This window comes from Plasmopara halstedii, assembly GCF_900000015.1.
Source record: "Plasmopara halstedii genome assembly, contig: Scaffold_470, whole genome shotgun sequence".
NCBI lineage: Eukaryota > Oomycota > Peronosporomycetes > Peronosporales > Peronosporaceae > Plasmopara > Plasmopara halstedii.
In genome coordinates this window covers 1,288,700-1,303,805 of record NW_020187390.1, presented here as the reverse complement: position 1 = coordinate 1,303,805, position 15,106 = coordinate 1,288,700, and the positions used below count along the sequence as shown (strand labels likewise).

Genomic DNA, 15,106 nt, shown 5'->3' with positions numbered 1-15,106 from the left:
AAATATTCTTAGTTCATTGGATTCCTTGCCAGATTGGACTTACCAAGCTTCGCGCTATAACGCTGCCAGTCGCGCCTGGATTTTTGATGTTTATACAGTATCGGAACTTAGCGTGGCTCGCATTTGCTCAATACCCCGCTGAGTTCCCGTTGCCAGCGTTGCCCCTTTCCCGGTTAGGCGGTTTTAAGCAGTCCCCCTCAGTCAATGTGGGTTAGAGATCTAAAAATGGGCAGACACGTTCTGCCAGTCTATTACAATCTGCTATAAAGGCTACATCATAATCGGCTCCAAAACCTACCCGGTACTCAGTCGATGTGCCACTATGATTGCGAGGCCCTGGAAAAGGCCTCTTGTCTTTTAACGTACTGTGACGTTGCCATGCAAGCCTGGGCAGACTGGATTACCGACTTTCAAGCCTTTTTTTGGTGCACTTGAATGGGATTCAGTCTTATCTCTAAGCTGAAGCCTGAACGGGCGACCAAGGCCCGCTATGGCTATACCCGCTTCGTGTGTTTTCACAAAGTAAGCAGTGATATTCGGCTGTCTATGGCAACATTGGAATGATATCCGCTTTCATGACTTTCAAGCCAATGTTATGGACGTTCAAGCTCGAGTCGAGGCCGTCGTAGTGCTCCACATTGAGCACTACTATCAAGATCTTCTATTAAATTTCTCAGCCATTCAGGACTTAAACGACGCAGTATGCAAGACCTGTTGGCAAGCCTCCGCCTTTCTGAAGCGCTGCCACTGTGTCCCTAGGCAAGAATCATTAACGGCTTTCTACTGTGTGACGACAAATTTGGCGTTAACACTGGCTGCAGTGCTGTGGTCACACTCAAAGTTTCCCATGCCCATTTTCCACGTGTCGAGAATTGGGTAGTTTCATACCGAAAGGAAAAATGGAAAACAAGAGTATATCGCTTTGTTTTTCTAAAAGGGATAAACCTTTTTGGTTCTGGCCGTTTTTCTATTCGAATTTAGTCCTTTTGGACTTCATTGTTTAGGGAACATCTGGTTTTGGTTATATTTGGTGTTACCTCTTGCTGTACAAGTTCGTCGAACCCTGTTTATTAATCCGCCCGCTTGGGGCCACGGGCGGATTCGATCTACATCACTATTTGCTCAGCCTTTTCATTTGAAAGACTTCTTAGGTTAGCTTTCCGTGCGTCATACGTCACCGAAAACTACCATCACCTCCAAGGGCTTCCCTTAGTGTTAAGTTGCCCTTACCATTAGAAATCTTGAATATCGCCGTTCCCTAGCAAATGTTTTGTAACGATTTCTGCAGCGGGGCTGCCGTAGCTTTGCGCTTTGAGGAAGCTTAATTTAGGTCACGGACCTTACGTCCTTCACAAGAACAAGTACGAGTGTAGCGGATCGCAATCAGCTACCACCAAGAGTAGTTAGAACCTCAACAAGGCAAATAAACTCTTCTGTTTAAAATGTAAACTGTATATATTTGTTTTATCTGCGGCAAAGCCGCATGTGAAGATTTCCCAAATATATATAGTACAATCTAAATACATGCATAACTACTGGCTACACCGTATTAGTATTTGGGTGCAGTCACACCATGCCAATCTCATGTGACACCCCCCCCTGTTACCAGGGTACGTGTAACCCCGTCACAAATTCTACCCGAAAGATTTTCCGCACGCAACCAGATTCCAGGCTATTTTAGTAGAAGACGAACCTAATTCCTAAGACCATTTTATGCATCACCAGACCCTTTTTGTTGCGGGGAGACTCGAGCCCGCAACCTCCAACTTGGCCATGCAGTATCGCGACGGAATTTTGGGTGTTCTGACTACTATTTGGGACAATGCACTTGCCCATCCTATACTTGGAACTTGTATAGACTCCGTTTATTTTCGTTTTTTGCTAGATCATTAGGTAGCAGCTAGGCAATTTGCCGCTTAATCAGTGTAATGAAGCTTGTTTCTCTAGAAATTTGTCTTATTGTCGTTTGCATTTCCGATGGACCAGCTATTTCTTAAGCGCAAAGTGAATATGGTATCAAAAGGTTTGATTAAGAAAACACACCTTTAAGCTTTAAGGTTCATTTTGAAGAGGTAAAAAAACCTTCGAATGATCACATGCCGCGCATATAGTATGCACATGTCTTAAGATTTTTTTTTTTTTTTGCCGTATCATACGTATTTTTTACAACAAAATTCAATTGCGACAATTGACGCGTATGAGCACAGAGTGCTCTCGACGTTTGCCTCCTTCTCCACCATCTACTAGCACTTCTTGCCAATACAACGACTTTGCTGTTCACGGTTGGGCGTGTATTCCCAATTTCTTATCCCCGTCAGAACTTCGCGTACTACAGTCAGATTGCAGTGTGCTCTATGCTCGAGAATCCGACGAGTCCATCACCGCAAAGGGCTGCGTCTTGGACGTGATGTCAAACTACCCTGTGCGTAAAGTGAACGCTTTTATTCTACTTAGATACAGCCAATTTTACCACGTATCAGATGCATGACTTAGACCCGTCGCGAATCGAACTTGACTGTTACTTACGAGCTCGCGCGGATCAGTTAAATAGCAATGATGCTGAGCTTAAGACTTTTGCCTCACTGCTATTTGAAAAGCTGCCTACAGTGGCTGGGCAGATGCTAGCAACGACTTTTGAAAAAGATGAGCCCGAGTCAGCCATGTTCTTTTTTAACGAGCACTTTGTAGTAAAGCCTCCGAGAAGCCACGTTGAGTTTCGATGGCATCGAGACGATGATGAGCAGCTCGCCATGTGCGTGCATCGCAAAGATATTTCTCCTTACATTTCGGCGTGGTGTGCTTTGGATGACGTGACGGAAGCGAATGGTGCGCTACAATTTGTATCACTTAATGCTTTGGGCGAGCGAATGAACGAGAATGTTGAAACTCTTGAATGTCACGCGAGTGAACCAGTGATTGTTAAGGCAGGGGATGTGATTTTTTTCTTATCAAATGTTTGGCATAGCTCCTCAAGCAATGAATCGAATGGTGCTCGACGTGCATTTTACGCGCAGTACTCACAAGAAAAGATTACAGCTCGACCTAGGGATTCTGCTCCGTTATGCCATGCAATACCTTGTAGTGGATCATCTTCCACGATAAGTGGCAATCTTAGGATGAAAAAGATAAGAAAATGTTAGTCAACTTTGATGTGTGATCGCTCGACTTGAATTGCTGACAAATGCACAAAAATTGAGCCAAATCATCGCGTGCTGCTGACTTTGGCAGCATGTTTATCTCACAAGTTGAAGCCGCAACGACCAATTTGTCAGATAATGTTTTCACTTCATCATGCGACCGTTAAAAAGGTTGATGCATTGCTTGGCGGCGAGGATTGAAGCGCAATTTTTTTTAAATGAGTGTAGTGGTAAAATGCTTACTCGCTAAACGACAAAAAAAGTTGTTTCCGAGACGATTTTATTCATCAGAAAATTAAAGAAGACATCATTTATAAATGAAATCTAGTATCGTAGTCGCATGTGTCAAATAAAATAAATGCAAAGCTGATGCCCTAAGATGTGGTGCACCGAGCCAGGCCCTATCTCACCTCTGAGCATCAGACCTTTAAGACTATCTGACGAAGTGGCAGCCACCTTTGACACGCTTAACTACGACTCATACAATCATACTGTCAAGTTAAGCATCTATTGAAATTTATGATTGTTTGAAATTAAGTTTTCTAACCAGAAGATATTATTTACATATTTACAACGCATGCTCCGTTTCGCATGCTTCACCCATCTTCGCCGGAATTATAACAAATCTTGCACACGCGTACGACATCGTAATAGCCAAAATCTGGAAGACTCATGCGGTGACTCGTGCAGCGACCACAGAAAACGTAACCACAGCAGCGACAGTGGTGGCGATTGCGCAACAGGGTCTTGAATCGTTTTTTGCAGCGCTTGCAACATGGAGCATCTTCGTCGCGCTCCCAAACAGGCTGTGAGTTTAAATAGTTTCCTCCGGAAATGACTTTGTCTGTTCCTAAAAGCGGCGAGCTACCTGGTGTAAAATTGCGAGGATCTCCATTCATTGAATTTGAGTCGCCATGCTCACCACATACTTGAGCCGAACCTGACGCAGTCCCTGAGCCAGGTGACGAAGAAGATGATGGTGACGACAAAGGTTTAGGGGATGAAAATGATTTGTGCCCGTTTGATAATCCCAACCGAACCTTTTTACAGCTGCTTGGAGAAAGTGTGTCATTTTCGTTGCGTAGCGCTGTCTCTGGAAGGTTGTAATTGTAACAGCGAAATCTTCGCAAGATTTGCTTTGCTACGTCTTCCTTTATTGCTACTTGATGATTAAGCATTGAGAGTTGAGACTCGAGGTGACGTAAATCTCGTTTCAATTCGTCTCGGCGGGTTGGCGAATTTAACCGCGCTTTTCGCCGACCTTCACTCACACGCACAGGATTTGGAAGCGTGGTAGACCCAACATCCTCTGACTCGTCAAGGTCTTTGTCATGTAAACCCCCTTTCATCTGTGCCATCACATTGATTAAAGTATTTTTGAGACTGTTGCTTCGTGATCGGCTCGTGAGCGACTTGCGTCGACGAGGATTTGGCAAATTGTGAGGTTGAGGAGATACTCCGCCTGGTCCGAGGGATGCCGAATTCATTCCAGCGTCAAAGTTTGCACGTTGAAGTATTTGCGCTAGAGTCAAATGCTCACGAGGAGGAGAAGGTGATTCTGCCGATGCTTTTGCAGCCGCACCTGCCGTGCCTAGAGCTACAATACTCTCTAGGTCGTGAAGATCCAGTGATGCGGAAGATTTCCCCATAATTTGTAGAGATTCCCCACCGGAGCTTGACACAAGCCTCCTTCTCTCAGGTTTTTTAAACGGTGTAGTGAGCTGTTCGGGATATTTTAAGTTCATGCTGCGTGACAGCTTTGCAATATCACTCCGCAGTTGACTAGCACGCAGCTCAAGGTGTTGATCATTACTTAAGGCAGCATGTAGTCGTGAAAGATCAGCCTCTTGCTGCCGAATAAGCTGCAGCATTTCAAACTCTCGCTGCTGTAGCCGCATATGTCCGATGGCCTTCTGATATTGGCTAACCCATAGCTGCATCACGCGCACTCGACACACCGGTAATATTACCTCGATAATTGATCCACCAGATGCGTGCACCTCTCCTCCAGCAAATAGAGGATTCAAATACTGATCGGTTGTGGCTCGTATAACATCCCACACGCTAACGCTTGCGACCGTTGATAAAAAGAGCCGCCTTTCATTTTCAGAATTCTTTTGAAAAGTGCCATACCACGATGAGTAGACCGCTTCAGCAACGGATGACAGCAATAGCTCATTAAATTGGAAATGAGTCGGAAACTGGAGAGTAAGCTGATACACAGCATCAATAAATTGTAAAAAGATCGGCGACGTTTGGTCGGATGTTGGGTGGGAGCACCTTTTTTGGAAGTTATGGCCAAATGAACACCAATCCTTTTCTATCAGCATAGCGAAGCCTTCTAAAGTACGATAATACGGATCAAGCATTATCTGAGCAAGAGCCGAAAGCTGAGCAGTTCGATCCCACCCGTCACTGCAGTGCACCAAAACAGCATCGCCACGTTCAAGGTGCGTGGCCACCTCACTTGCCCCTTGTAAGATGCTGCAGATGTGCTCCAGCCAGCGACTCTTTTGCACAGCACCAAAAAAGTTAGAGTCCTCCACTTCGTACAGCGCTTGCGCTAGACCATTAAGTGAATTTCGCACAACATGAATATTATCGATTCCCATAAATGTGATTGCAGCCGTCGAAACTCCATCGCGATCGTACTGCTTCACAGATTCGTGACCTTTACCAGCAAGAGCATTGCTTTTGGCATTAATTTCTGGTCGGGCGTCAACAATATGCACAACACTGTTCTTTTTCGGCAGTGTTCGTATAGACTTTGCGGCGTGATCTGCAGGAATCGCTGCATCTCGAATGGCCCAGATCAGTTTCTTATCTTCCGGACTTGTGCTGCGCAAAACGCCCGTATTCGGTTGGCTGCTTCGGCAAAGTGGGGCTCCAGTTCGCGGGTGGATCCATGTTAGCACCGGCAAACGACATTTGCTGCGAAAACTTGCAGCTGCTTTTATAGTGTTATCATCCAAGCATTCGGGTACTAAGAGAAATGACGGGTATGTTGGACATAGCTGGTACTGCTCATTAAGTTCGCATTTGCGCCAGCGAGGATGCTTCATTGCTCCTTGTCTAGTATATTCAGCATCTGGGTCGTATTGAATTCGCCGCCTCGCTGCGAGGTGAAATTGTTGCGGAGGTTTTCTCATCGACGCGGTTTGAAGAAGTAAAGCTTGGGTTGGCGGCATACTTCGTTGGTGTTTGAACTTAAAAGACTCCAAAAATTCACCACTGCCATCAAGCGTCAAACTTCTACTGTTTTCCTTTGTAAACGTGTGCTTCTGATATTTACTGTAACTTTGCGTTAATGCGCGTGCCATGGGTGGCGGCATAGAAGAATTGCTGTGCTTAGGCGTGTAGTGAAGCAAATCGTCCTCTAGCTGCATCTCATCTGCAGAAGCTACTGTGTGATTTCGATCTGTTGGCGAGCAAAAGCTATTTTCAATACGCAGCCAGTCAATCTCCCGAACAATGTTGTGCAGCGTCTTGACGCGCTTTAGTTCAGCTTCACGTGAAAAATCGCGCACCGAATCTCTAAGCCGCGAGATCGGTGAGAGCGTCACGTGGTAGTGTCCAGCATCCATATTATCCAAGATGAGCACGGTGATGACATTGTTGTTACTGCGCTTCTGCTGCTGAATCGTTGCTTTCAAAATCTTGCTCACTGGTAACGTATGTACATCTTCATGAAGCAAACCTCGCACACGTCGATATGGTACGAACCAAATACGATAATTTGTCAGCACTAACGTCGCCAGTACGCCTTGATTTGACTCGTTAACATGAAAGGTCACTGTCACTTCTTCGACCATGTGCAAAAGCTTCTCGTGCCACGGAAACAAGCAATCTTTCGGTGTTCCCGCATGCATTGCTGTGAGTTCATCTTGCCTAACCGCTACATCTGGATGCCAGCTTCTGGGTAAATGGCAATAGGCCTGTTCGAATCGTGGGTTTTGTGGTAGAAAAACCTCTTGAATACTGGTGCCGTACGGGTGATTAATAAGATATTTAAGATCATTTTCCTCGTACTGCACACTGCACAGAATACGTCCTTGCGCTGTCGAACCCTTGACCAGTCTGCACCATATAAATACAGGTTTGATATCCATGGCAACATCCAGGGCCCCAGTCGTAAGAACTCCGGACGTCACAGAAGCGCGGCTTTTTGTTTCTCCTTGAAGATAGCTTTCACTCGAGTTCAATGACCTTGACCGTCGCTGAAAATCACTGTCTGCCCTATGGCGCCGTGAGTAGTCACCTCGTTCATTTATTTCTGCCGCATTGGACGTATATGGCTGATGCGTATCCATGTACTTGGAGCCTTGATGTCGCGCTATGGATATTCCCGACTTCTGCTTGCGCTTCTGATACTCATCCACAAGTTGACGCCATTCCGGAAATGGAACACGCAATGCACCGAGCAAATCGTTTTGAGACAACTCATCTTTGTCTAATACCTCCAACTCTACGTCCAAGGGTCCAGCATGAATAAGCGTGATAGTCACATGAAAATCCCAGCGCGGGTTGAGCGACCGTTTGACTCGATGTGAGGCCGCCACTTCCTTTCCATCATAAAAGACACGGACAAATGGATCGCTCTTGTTATTTAGGTCAGCAGAAGCCAGTGCCTCAGCACGAATGATCTTTAGCAGCATGGTGATAAGCGAGGAGTGCGGACAAAGAGTGATCGTCTGCTTAAAGCTGATAATGTGATCTTTGGACTGCGGAGATATATAGACTGAACAGACGAGCGACAAAACTACTCTTCTTTATGTGTGATACCGGTAAAAAGGCAGACAATAATTAGTGTGCGAGAGATGGACAAACATTCAGAGGAAAGCGTTCAGCTTTACGTTGGTGCTTAAAGGGTGGGCACACTTATATCGAAGATGTAGGACTTAGCTGACCTGATACAACTCGAGGCACTGGACATTAACTGACGTGCTCAATCCTAAAAAAAGACTGTTGTCAATTGCAACATTTTAGGTAAAACGTTGAAGCACACATGGTATCCAGCCTCGACTACTAAGTTTTCTAATTGGGGCGATCTTAAGCTGGTCTACACTTCATGAGTAATGTCGACAAGATTCTCCAAGAATGAGGATCTACTATATCATTGACAAACAACCGCATCTGTATCATTTTGGGTGTTGACCTTCATCGTGTTGCGAGTATTCAAATGTAATATATGTCAATTTTATCATGATTCTTTCCTTAATATTTCAGATTACTTGAACATGTATTAACACTTTAGCACAACAACAGTTCAAAAATCCATCCGCTCATACCCACACTTCAATGTGGTGGTAAGTGTTGACCATCAAATTCAAACACACACCTCTTGTTGTTACATCGCTCTCAGGAATATAAAGTTACCCTTCAAACTGTCAAATGTTTATCATTTATAACCTTTCTTTTATCTCAAACTCACATTCTCACTTGCTACTCTGTTGTCCTTTAGGCAGCAAAAACATGTTCAAGACATCTCGGTTGGAACTTAAGAACTCGAGCACTTGGCTCTCCACAAGTCGTCGAGTAGACGGTTCTAGATTACCACCGCCACGTCCAACACGCTCCTGTGCCAATGCTATCGCCCCCATCGTATCGCCAGTCTCTCGCATGAACGCCACTGCGTCATCTGCAATCGCACGAACCTCATCATCTTTGGCCAAGAACTCACGCAATCTGGCACGGAAAGCCGGAAATCGATCGTGATACAGAGCGCTGGCCCACGGTTGGGCAAAAAACGTCACCCAGTCGACCACTTTGCCCGCCGAATACGATGCCACTGCACTATTGAGATACGCTTCGTGCAGCCCCACAAGGTTTTGGAGATTGCGGACGGACACGGGATCGTCTCCCAAATACTCGAGCCGAATCAGCACTCCGACATCGTCAAAAAACAGACACGTATATCTCGATGATTCGTTAATTTTTCTACCAAGACTAGACGGTGCACGATTGTCCGTATCGATGAGGTTCACGTCAGTTGCTTGTGATGCAGTGTTTGTGGACAGTGGATGTAATGCTAACGTATTGGTTAGATCAGGTACACTGACTTGTACGTAGTGCTTACCACCAAGGACGACAGCGCTACGAATAATTGGCATCTCCATCTTTGGTGGTGGTATCATGCGTGTCTTTGTCGATTGTGTAGATGAGTGAGCAATCGAGGACGAATCAAGAAGCGCTAAGGGATCAACGAGCTGAAGTAGCGAGTTCGCGAGCAGTTTACCACCTTCAAGGCTGCTGTAGCCTTCATGCAACTTGGCATCAATGAAACGCCTTGAAAACCGGCACAATGTTCCTGCAGCCAACACGTGCGTATCAGTCGTGCGCATCTGACCATCCACGACAAGACGTCCGTCGTACACGAGACCACTTTCATTCACGGCACGAAACAGGTCAGCATCCGAGTCGTTCTGCTGGCAACACAACAACCATGAGCATGACAGAAACTTGCCTTCCACCGACAAATTTCTTGTACCGCCATCAGCTAGCACGGTATTTTTTGAGTCATGTAAAGGCATGATGCGGACACCTTGAAGCTCACTGTCGTTCTCTGGCTTGGTTTCGATTTGAATGATCTTCATTCCAGCATGAAGCGAGACTCCACTTGTACTATACTGCTTGTCCATTTCAGCGCGCACCACCGCATCTTCAAACACGCCATATCCTTTCTCACGTGATGGGGAAACGTGATGAATGCTGTTTCCCTTTATTCCACGAGCCAGTAGCGCTTGTATTACCTGAAGTGCCAACAATGTGCTGCCATACACTACAAAAACTTCTCCATTTCCGTCATTCGCGTATGTGAGCGCCTTGTTCATTGCCGTGTGAAGCCATTGGGCTGTTGATAGATCTCCTAGTGCCACCATGTGATCCGGAACTACCGGGGAAGAATACGTCGCTTGAATCATTTTTCCGTTTGATTCACTAAAATCTTCATCCACAAAGCGTGGCAGCTTCCCAAGTGCAGTACACGTACCATCTTGAAGCCCTGCCGTTAGTGCCAAATAATCGTACGGTATACAAGAACCATCTTGCAGAATGATAGCACGAGTATTCCGGTCCAGACGCACCATGCGACTCGCAACAACTCGAACATGAGTACGTAAGCTAAACTGCTTGAGCTCCACTGCATTGAACAGACTCTTTCGTACAAAATTTGAAGGTTTGGGGCTAGTAATGTCTTCGTCTTCATCCGTCGGTGCTACCGTCAGTCCATGAGAAGACACAAGGGTGAGGTTGGAAAAGTGCAAGTATGGTATCGCAACCAAGCGAGTCAAACAGCTCAAAGCAGCATCCGATGCTCCCACAAAAACTATCCTCTGATTTACCGTCAGCTTGGGCTCAGACAGCAAGCGTTTAGGAAGAACGAACAGTGCAAAGGCCGCACAAAGTGCTGCTTGTCGTCGTCGCTCCCGTTCATCTTTTATGCTGTCGTCTAGATTCTCATCATCTCTGGTCGTAGCTTGAAAATCTCGTGCTGTGCTGATTCGTACACCCCGTCGAGGTGGAGCCAGCACAAATTCGTCTAACGCACTAAACAACGCTGGACTTGACTTGTCGGAACCCTCGGTTGGCACCTGATACATAAGGCAGGTCTTCTGGAAAAGACGCATGAGCTCGAGTAGGACAAAGCGCGAGCACGATGCAAAGATGGGATTAAGGATCAAGTGACGCACAAACGCCAGATCTCTGGGACGGTGGATTGTCATGCGTGCTACCCGATCAATATCAAAGTGTTGAGGCAAGAAGCTGGACATATCCGGCTGTCTCTCAAGCGTGGCCAGCCCTACAATTCGTCCATTCGCACGCACAATGAATGCTACATGTCGCGGCAAGTCCTTTAAATCACTTTCCGCTTCCTCCATGGCACTTGCAAGCTCTTGATCGACTTCTAAGCGTGCTTGACGATTGAGTCCAGTAATAAATGGAGCCAATTCTGCCTTGTCTTCGGCAGCGCTGACGTCACTCGGAAGAAAACGTTGCACGTCAATCCGTACGGGGTTAAGAACGATACGATCATCGCTCATACGTGGGCAGAAGAAAGAAATTGCCTCACGATGTAACACATACAGAGCATGCGTGAATGTACTTGCCGGATTTGCTGGAATTCGAGAGAAGAATTTGAGACACGGAGGCTCTCGTGCATGTGTGGGCAGAGTGAGTAAACAGTAGTCACGAGTTGGGAAGGCAGCAAACGCTGCTGACAGTAAATCCATTGACGATGAGCGCTCAAACGCATTTTCGTCAACGCAAAATAATGTAATAGCGAAGCAATTCGTGCGCGCTTCGGCACGAATCATCTTAAGAAAACTGTCTGCTCCAGATCGTTGCAACAAACTCGCTTCTGCCTCTTTACAACGTTGAATCATCGGAGTCATAAAAGCCTTGGTGATTAAAGGAGCCAATTGCAACCCGTCAGACCGAATGATCTGAATCGCTGAGCCGTTGTCGCCGCGATAAGCTTTGAATGTAGCTAATACGCTATCACTATGCGCATGAAATTGCTCCAGTCGCGTACGTAGTGTCTCCTCCGTATCATCGCTACGCTGGATTACACGCGCTTTGATCTCGGGAGGTGGAGGATTAAAGTCAACGTGATACGTTTTCCCAGTCTCGGGGTCAACGCGACGCCCGGCGATTCGACGAATGACTTCGTCGTCCGGCACATCAAGTACAAGCACGTAGTCCGGAGCCGCTTTTCCATTACGAGCTGCTAGCAGAGCTTCAGCCTGCGTAGATGTACGTGGAAATCCATCAAGCAACCACCCTCGCCTCTCGCAATCTGGTTGTACGATACGCTCAAGCACAACGTTCATAATCAACTCATCGGGCACTAATTGACCTCCATTCATGAAATTTTGAGCCTGAATTCCTAGAGGTGATCCATCACGGATTGCCTGGCGTAGTATATCTCCAGTGGACAAATGCACAATATTAAGCAATGCTACTAGCTGTTCACATTGTGTGCCTTTGCCTCCTGCTGGTGGACCCGAAATGACCAGCTTTGGAGGTGTCACGTCACGCCTTTGAATCAGCACTTGTAGTTTTTGCGCCGTTTTGATGATACGAATCTGATGAATAATGTACTGTGCGACCACATGCTTAGACTGAAGTCCATTCACAGTAATGATCTGTGCACCTCGAGAGCCTGGGATTGATTGAAACGCAGACAGAACTGAGGCCAGATGCTTGTGAAATGTTGAAAGACGCTCACGTATTGTAGCTTCCGTATCATCGCTGCGCTGTACGAGCCGAGCAAGCACTAGTTCTTCTTCTGGCGGTGGATTGAACTCAAGATGGTACGTTTTTCCTGTTTCTGGGTCAACTCGACGCCCAGCAATACGCCGTACGACTTCCTCGTCTGGTACATCTAGGGCAATGACTGCATCGGGACAGAAACCTGCAGCTAATAATGCCTCGGCTTGTGTGGCTGTACGTGGAAAACCATCCAGTAGCCAGCCTCGCACTTCACAATCGGATTGACCCAACCTATCAAGTACTACGTCTACAATTAGCTCGTCAGGCACTAATTGTCCAGAGTCCATAAATTGCTGAGCCTTAAGCCCCAGTGGTGAGCCACTCGCCACTGCTGCGCGTAAAAGATCACCTGTTGAAAGGTGGAGCACATTAAAAGCCTCAACCAAAAGCTCGCATTGTGTACCTTTTCCTCCAGCAGGTGGGCCAGCAATCACTAGTCTCGGTGGCGTAACTGCGTCAGTCGCTGAAGTACTATTAGCTAAATCATTGAGTGCTTTGAGAGCAAAATTATCTTGAAGAGTGCAGACATCGATCTGATCTGAGATCGCCAATAGACCCACAGCTCGATTTTGACTCGCACAACTCGTTGTACTACTTGAAGCTTCAGCAATTAAACAAACGTTGTGCTCGTCTTGGTCATTGATAAGTTCCGCCAAGAAATATTCTCCAAAGGCAGAGGAAACGCTATCAGCTTGTGCCGTCAAAATCGGCTCCACATCGTCGTGGTCTTCTACTCTTGCGCGACGGACTTTGACGGGTGGGTAAAACGCTTCCACCTTTGCTTGGTACACTGTAAACTGACAAAACTTCTTGTCGTTTTTGGCAAATTGTTGTTCAAGACGTCTCCATTCAGCCATAGTCGCTTGTGAACCCTTCGGAACTTGCATCGGAGTTGAACGGGCCGGTACCCGTTCAAAAAACTTGGCCAGCGCTGGTTCAGCCTCGACCAGATTCACATCTTCTGGAAAAACAAGCAGCACGCATTGAATATGCGATAAAGTACCGAACGTTGTCTGCAGTAGATGCTTCAGTACTGGCGAGCGGTTCGTCTTCGCCTGCCTTTGGGCAATGTATGTCAGAAACACGAAGGATGAAGTCTATCATATCGTACATATAGCATTATCAGGCATAAAATCAATAAGGAAGAGCTGTGATTGTTATTCCGAGATCGTACAGGAGGCAAATCGAACTTGTGTTCAAGAAATGCAGGAAAACAAGCTTCAGTAGCCACTTCACCCAACGGCGAGCTATCAAACGCAGCAAAGCCTAAAACTCGTTCGGGTCTTGCTGGATCTGTCGCTGTCAGTGCCAATAATGACGTTTCAATTACAACACCAACTTGTGTACGACCAAAGTATGCCCGACGAGCATCTTTACTGGGTGAGTCTAGCTCAAGCACTTGGATCTGATCACGCTCTTCACTTCGTCGAATAGTGTACACTTCTGAATGCTCCATTTTGACGAGAGGTCGGTCTCTTAATACATTGACCAAGACAATATTGTACTTAATACAAAAGCAAATCTTTATTGACTACAAAATTCGCAATGAACGATTGCAGCAAACATGATCTAATGATATGCGAGAGAGTCAAGTGTGTTTTTGCACCGGCTTGTAGCCGATGTCGAGCTATGAGACTAAATAATGTGAGGCGAAATCACAAAAAGAAGCGAAATGACACGAGCTTTCAATAGACATAAAATTATCAACTTGATCGTCTCGTACATGTCAACAGGCGCTGTGTCGGTGAATGGAAGGGCCAAAGTCCGTGGCTGAAAAGGAAGACTCGCGTATCCTCCACCCAACGGATATTACAAATCAATACAAATTTCCGAATTTTGGAGCGACGAACCAGAGCATTGCTTCTGACAATTATTTTGGTTTGCCTTGCAGCAGTCATTGCTATAGCAACGAAGTCGACGAGGCTTAAAGAAAAAAGCAAGCACTTTGTTTTTAAAAATCGTTTAGATTGATGCATGTATTAGGAGAATTCATACACTAGCGTTTCGTGAAGGTGTGAGGAATGAGGTGTGCTATTGATTTACCTGTTAACTACGTATAAAGCCTATTAGACGAGTTGATTTGATGGAAGGTAAGCATCAAATATATTAAAATCTCTTTTCTACTCGATCAACAACGTTCAGCAAAACGAAATTGAATATATATGCTCGAGGATATGGCTGCTTATTCTAAAGTCGTCTCTAGATCGTTCGAGTAACCCATTTACGATAACGTTTGATGGCTGTGTAGCGTTTGAAAAATTCTTTTGAATATCCGAAGATATCTTTTGTATTCTTAAATAGCATATGATGGTTATAAGAAAGTAGAAACTCGCGGCGGTTATCGACTTTACGGATCAATGATAACCACCATAGCTGGAGTTCTGACACAGATACAGTGAAAGAAACAAGACGCGTGTAGTGCGGCTTAATAGCTAGAAAAATCTCTTGAAAATCGTCTTGTATCCGCGGCGACTAATCTGGCATTGTAAATACCGATATAATACCAACTTTGCAGCGTCGAGGGACCATTTACATTCAACGAGGCTGTGACGATTCACCTGCTTAGCTCGAGCATGGCGAATTAGATCGTAGACTTCGAATCGACAAATATGCGAAATAACCAACATCAGCAATCATTAGATAGTCTTGTCATTGATACATTGATCGCTTCCTCTTTATAAACATGATGACCTTTGATT

At 45.8% G+C, this 15,106-nt stretch overlaps 4 protein-coding genes across 4 annotated transcripts; 2 read left to right on the top strand and 2 right to left on the bottom strand.

Annotated features, from left to right (window-relative positions):
• Nucleotides 1-595: 595 nt before the first annotated feature.
• Nucleotides 596-1,156, top strand: PHALS_10469 (uncharacterized protein; the record flags this gene model as incomplete). The annotated part of the gene is made up of 3 exons (XM_024725895.1): nt 596-700; nt 760-952; nt 1,005-1,156. The coding sequence occupies 3 exons, from the start codon at nt 596-598 to the stop codon at nt 1,154-1,156; spliced, it is 450 nt and encodes a 149-aa protein (XP_024576626.1).
• Nucleotides 1,157-2,197: 1,041 nt separating this feature from the next.
• On the top strand, nt 2,198-3,140 carry PHALS_10468 (Phytanoyl-CoA dioxygenase; the record flags this gene model as incomplete). The annotated part of the gene is made up of 2 exons (XM_024725894.1): nt 2,198-2,422; nt 2,481-3,140. 2 exons carry the CDS (start codon nt 2,198-2,200, stop codon nt 3,138-3,140), a joined length of 885 nt encoding a protein of 294 aa, XP_024576625.1.
• Nucleotides 3,141-3,733: 593 nt separating this feature from the next.
• PHALS_10467 (myotubularin-related protein 2) lies at nt 3,734-7,792 on the bottom strand (the record flags this gene model as incomplete). The annotated part of the gene is made up of 1 exon (XM_024725893.1): nt 3,734-7,792. The coding sequence occupies one exon, from the start codon at nt 7,790-7,792 to the stop codon at nt 3,734-3,736; it is 4,059 nt and encodes a 1,352-aa protein (XP_024576624.1).
• A 780-nt stretch (nt 7,793-8,572) lies between these two features.
• PHALS_10466 (adenylate kinase) lies at nt 8,573-13,863 on the bottom strand (the record flags this gene model as incomplete). The annotated part of the gene is made up of 2 exons (XM_024725891.1): nt 8,573-13,504; nt 13,582-13,863. The coding sequence occupies 2 exons, from the start codon at nt 13,861-13,863 to the stop codon at nt 8,573-8,575; spliced, it is 5,214 nt and encodes a 1,737-aa protein (XP_024576623.1).
• Nucleotides 13,864-15,106: the final 1,243 nt, after the last annotated feature.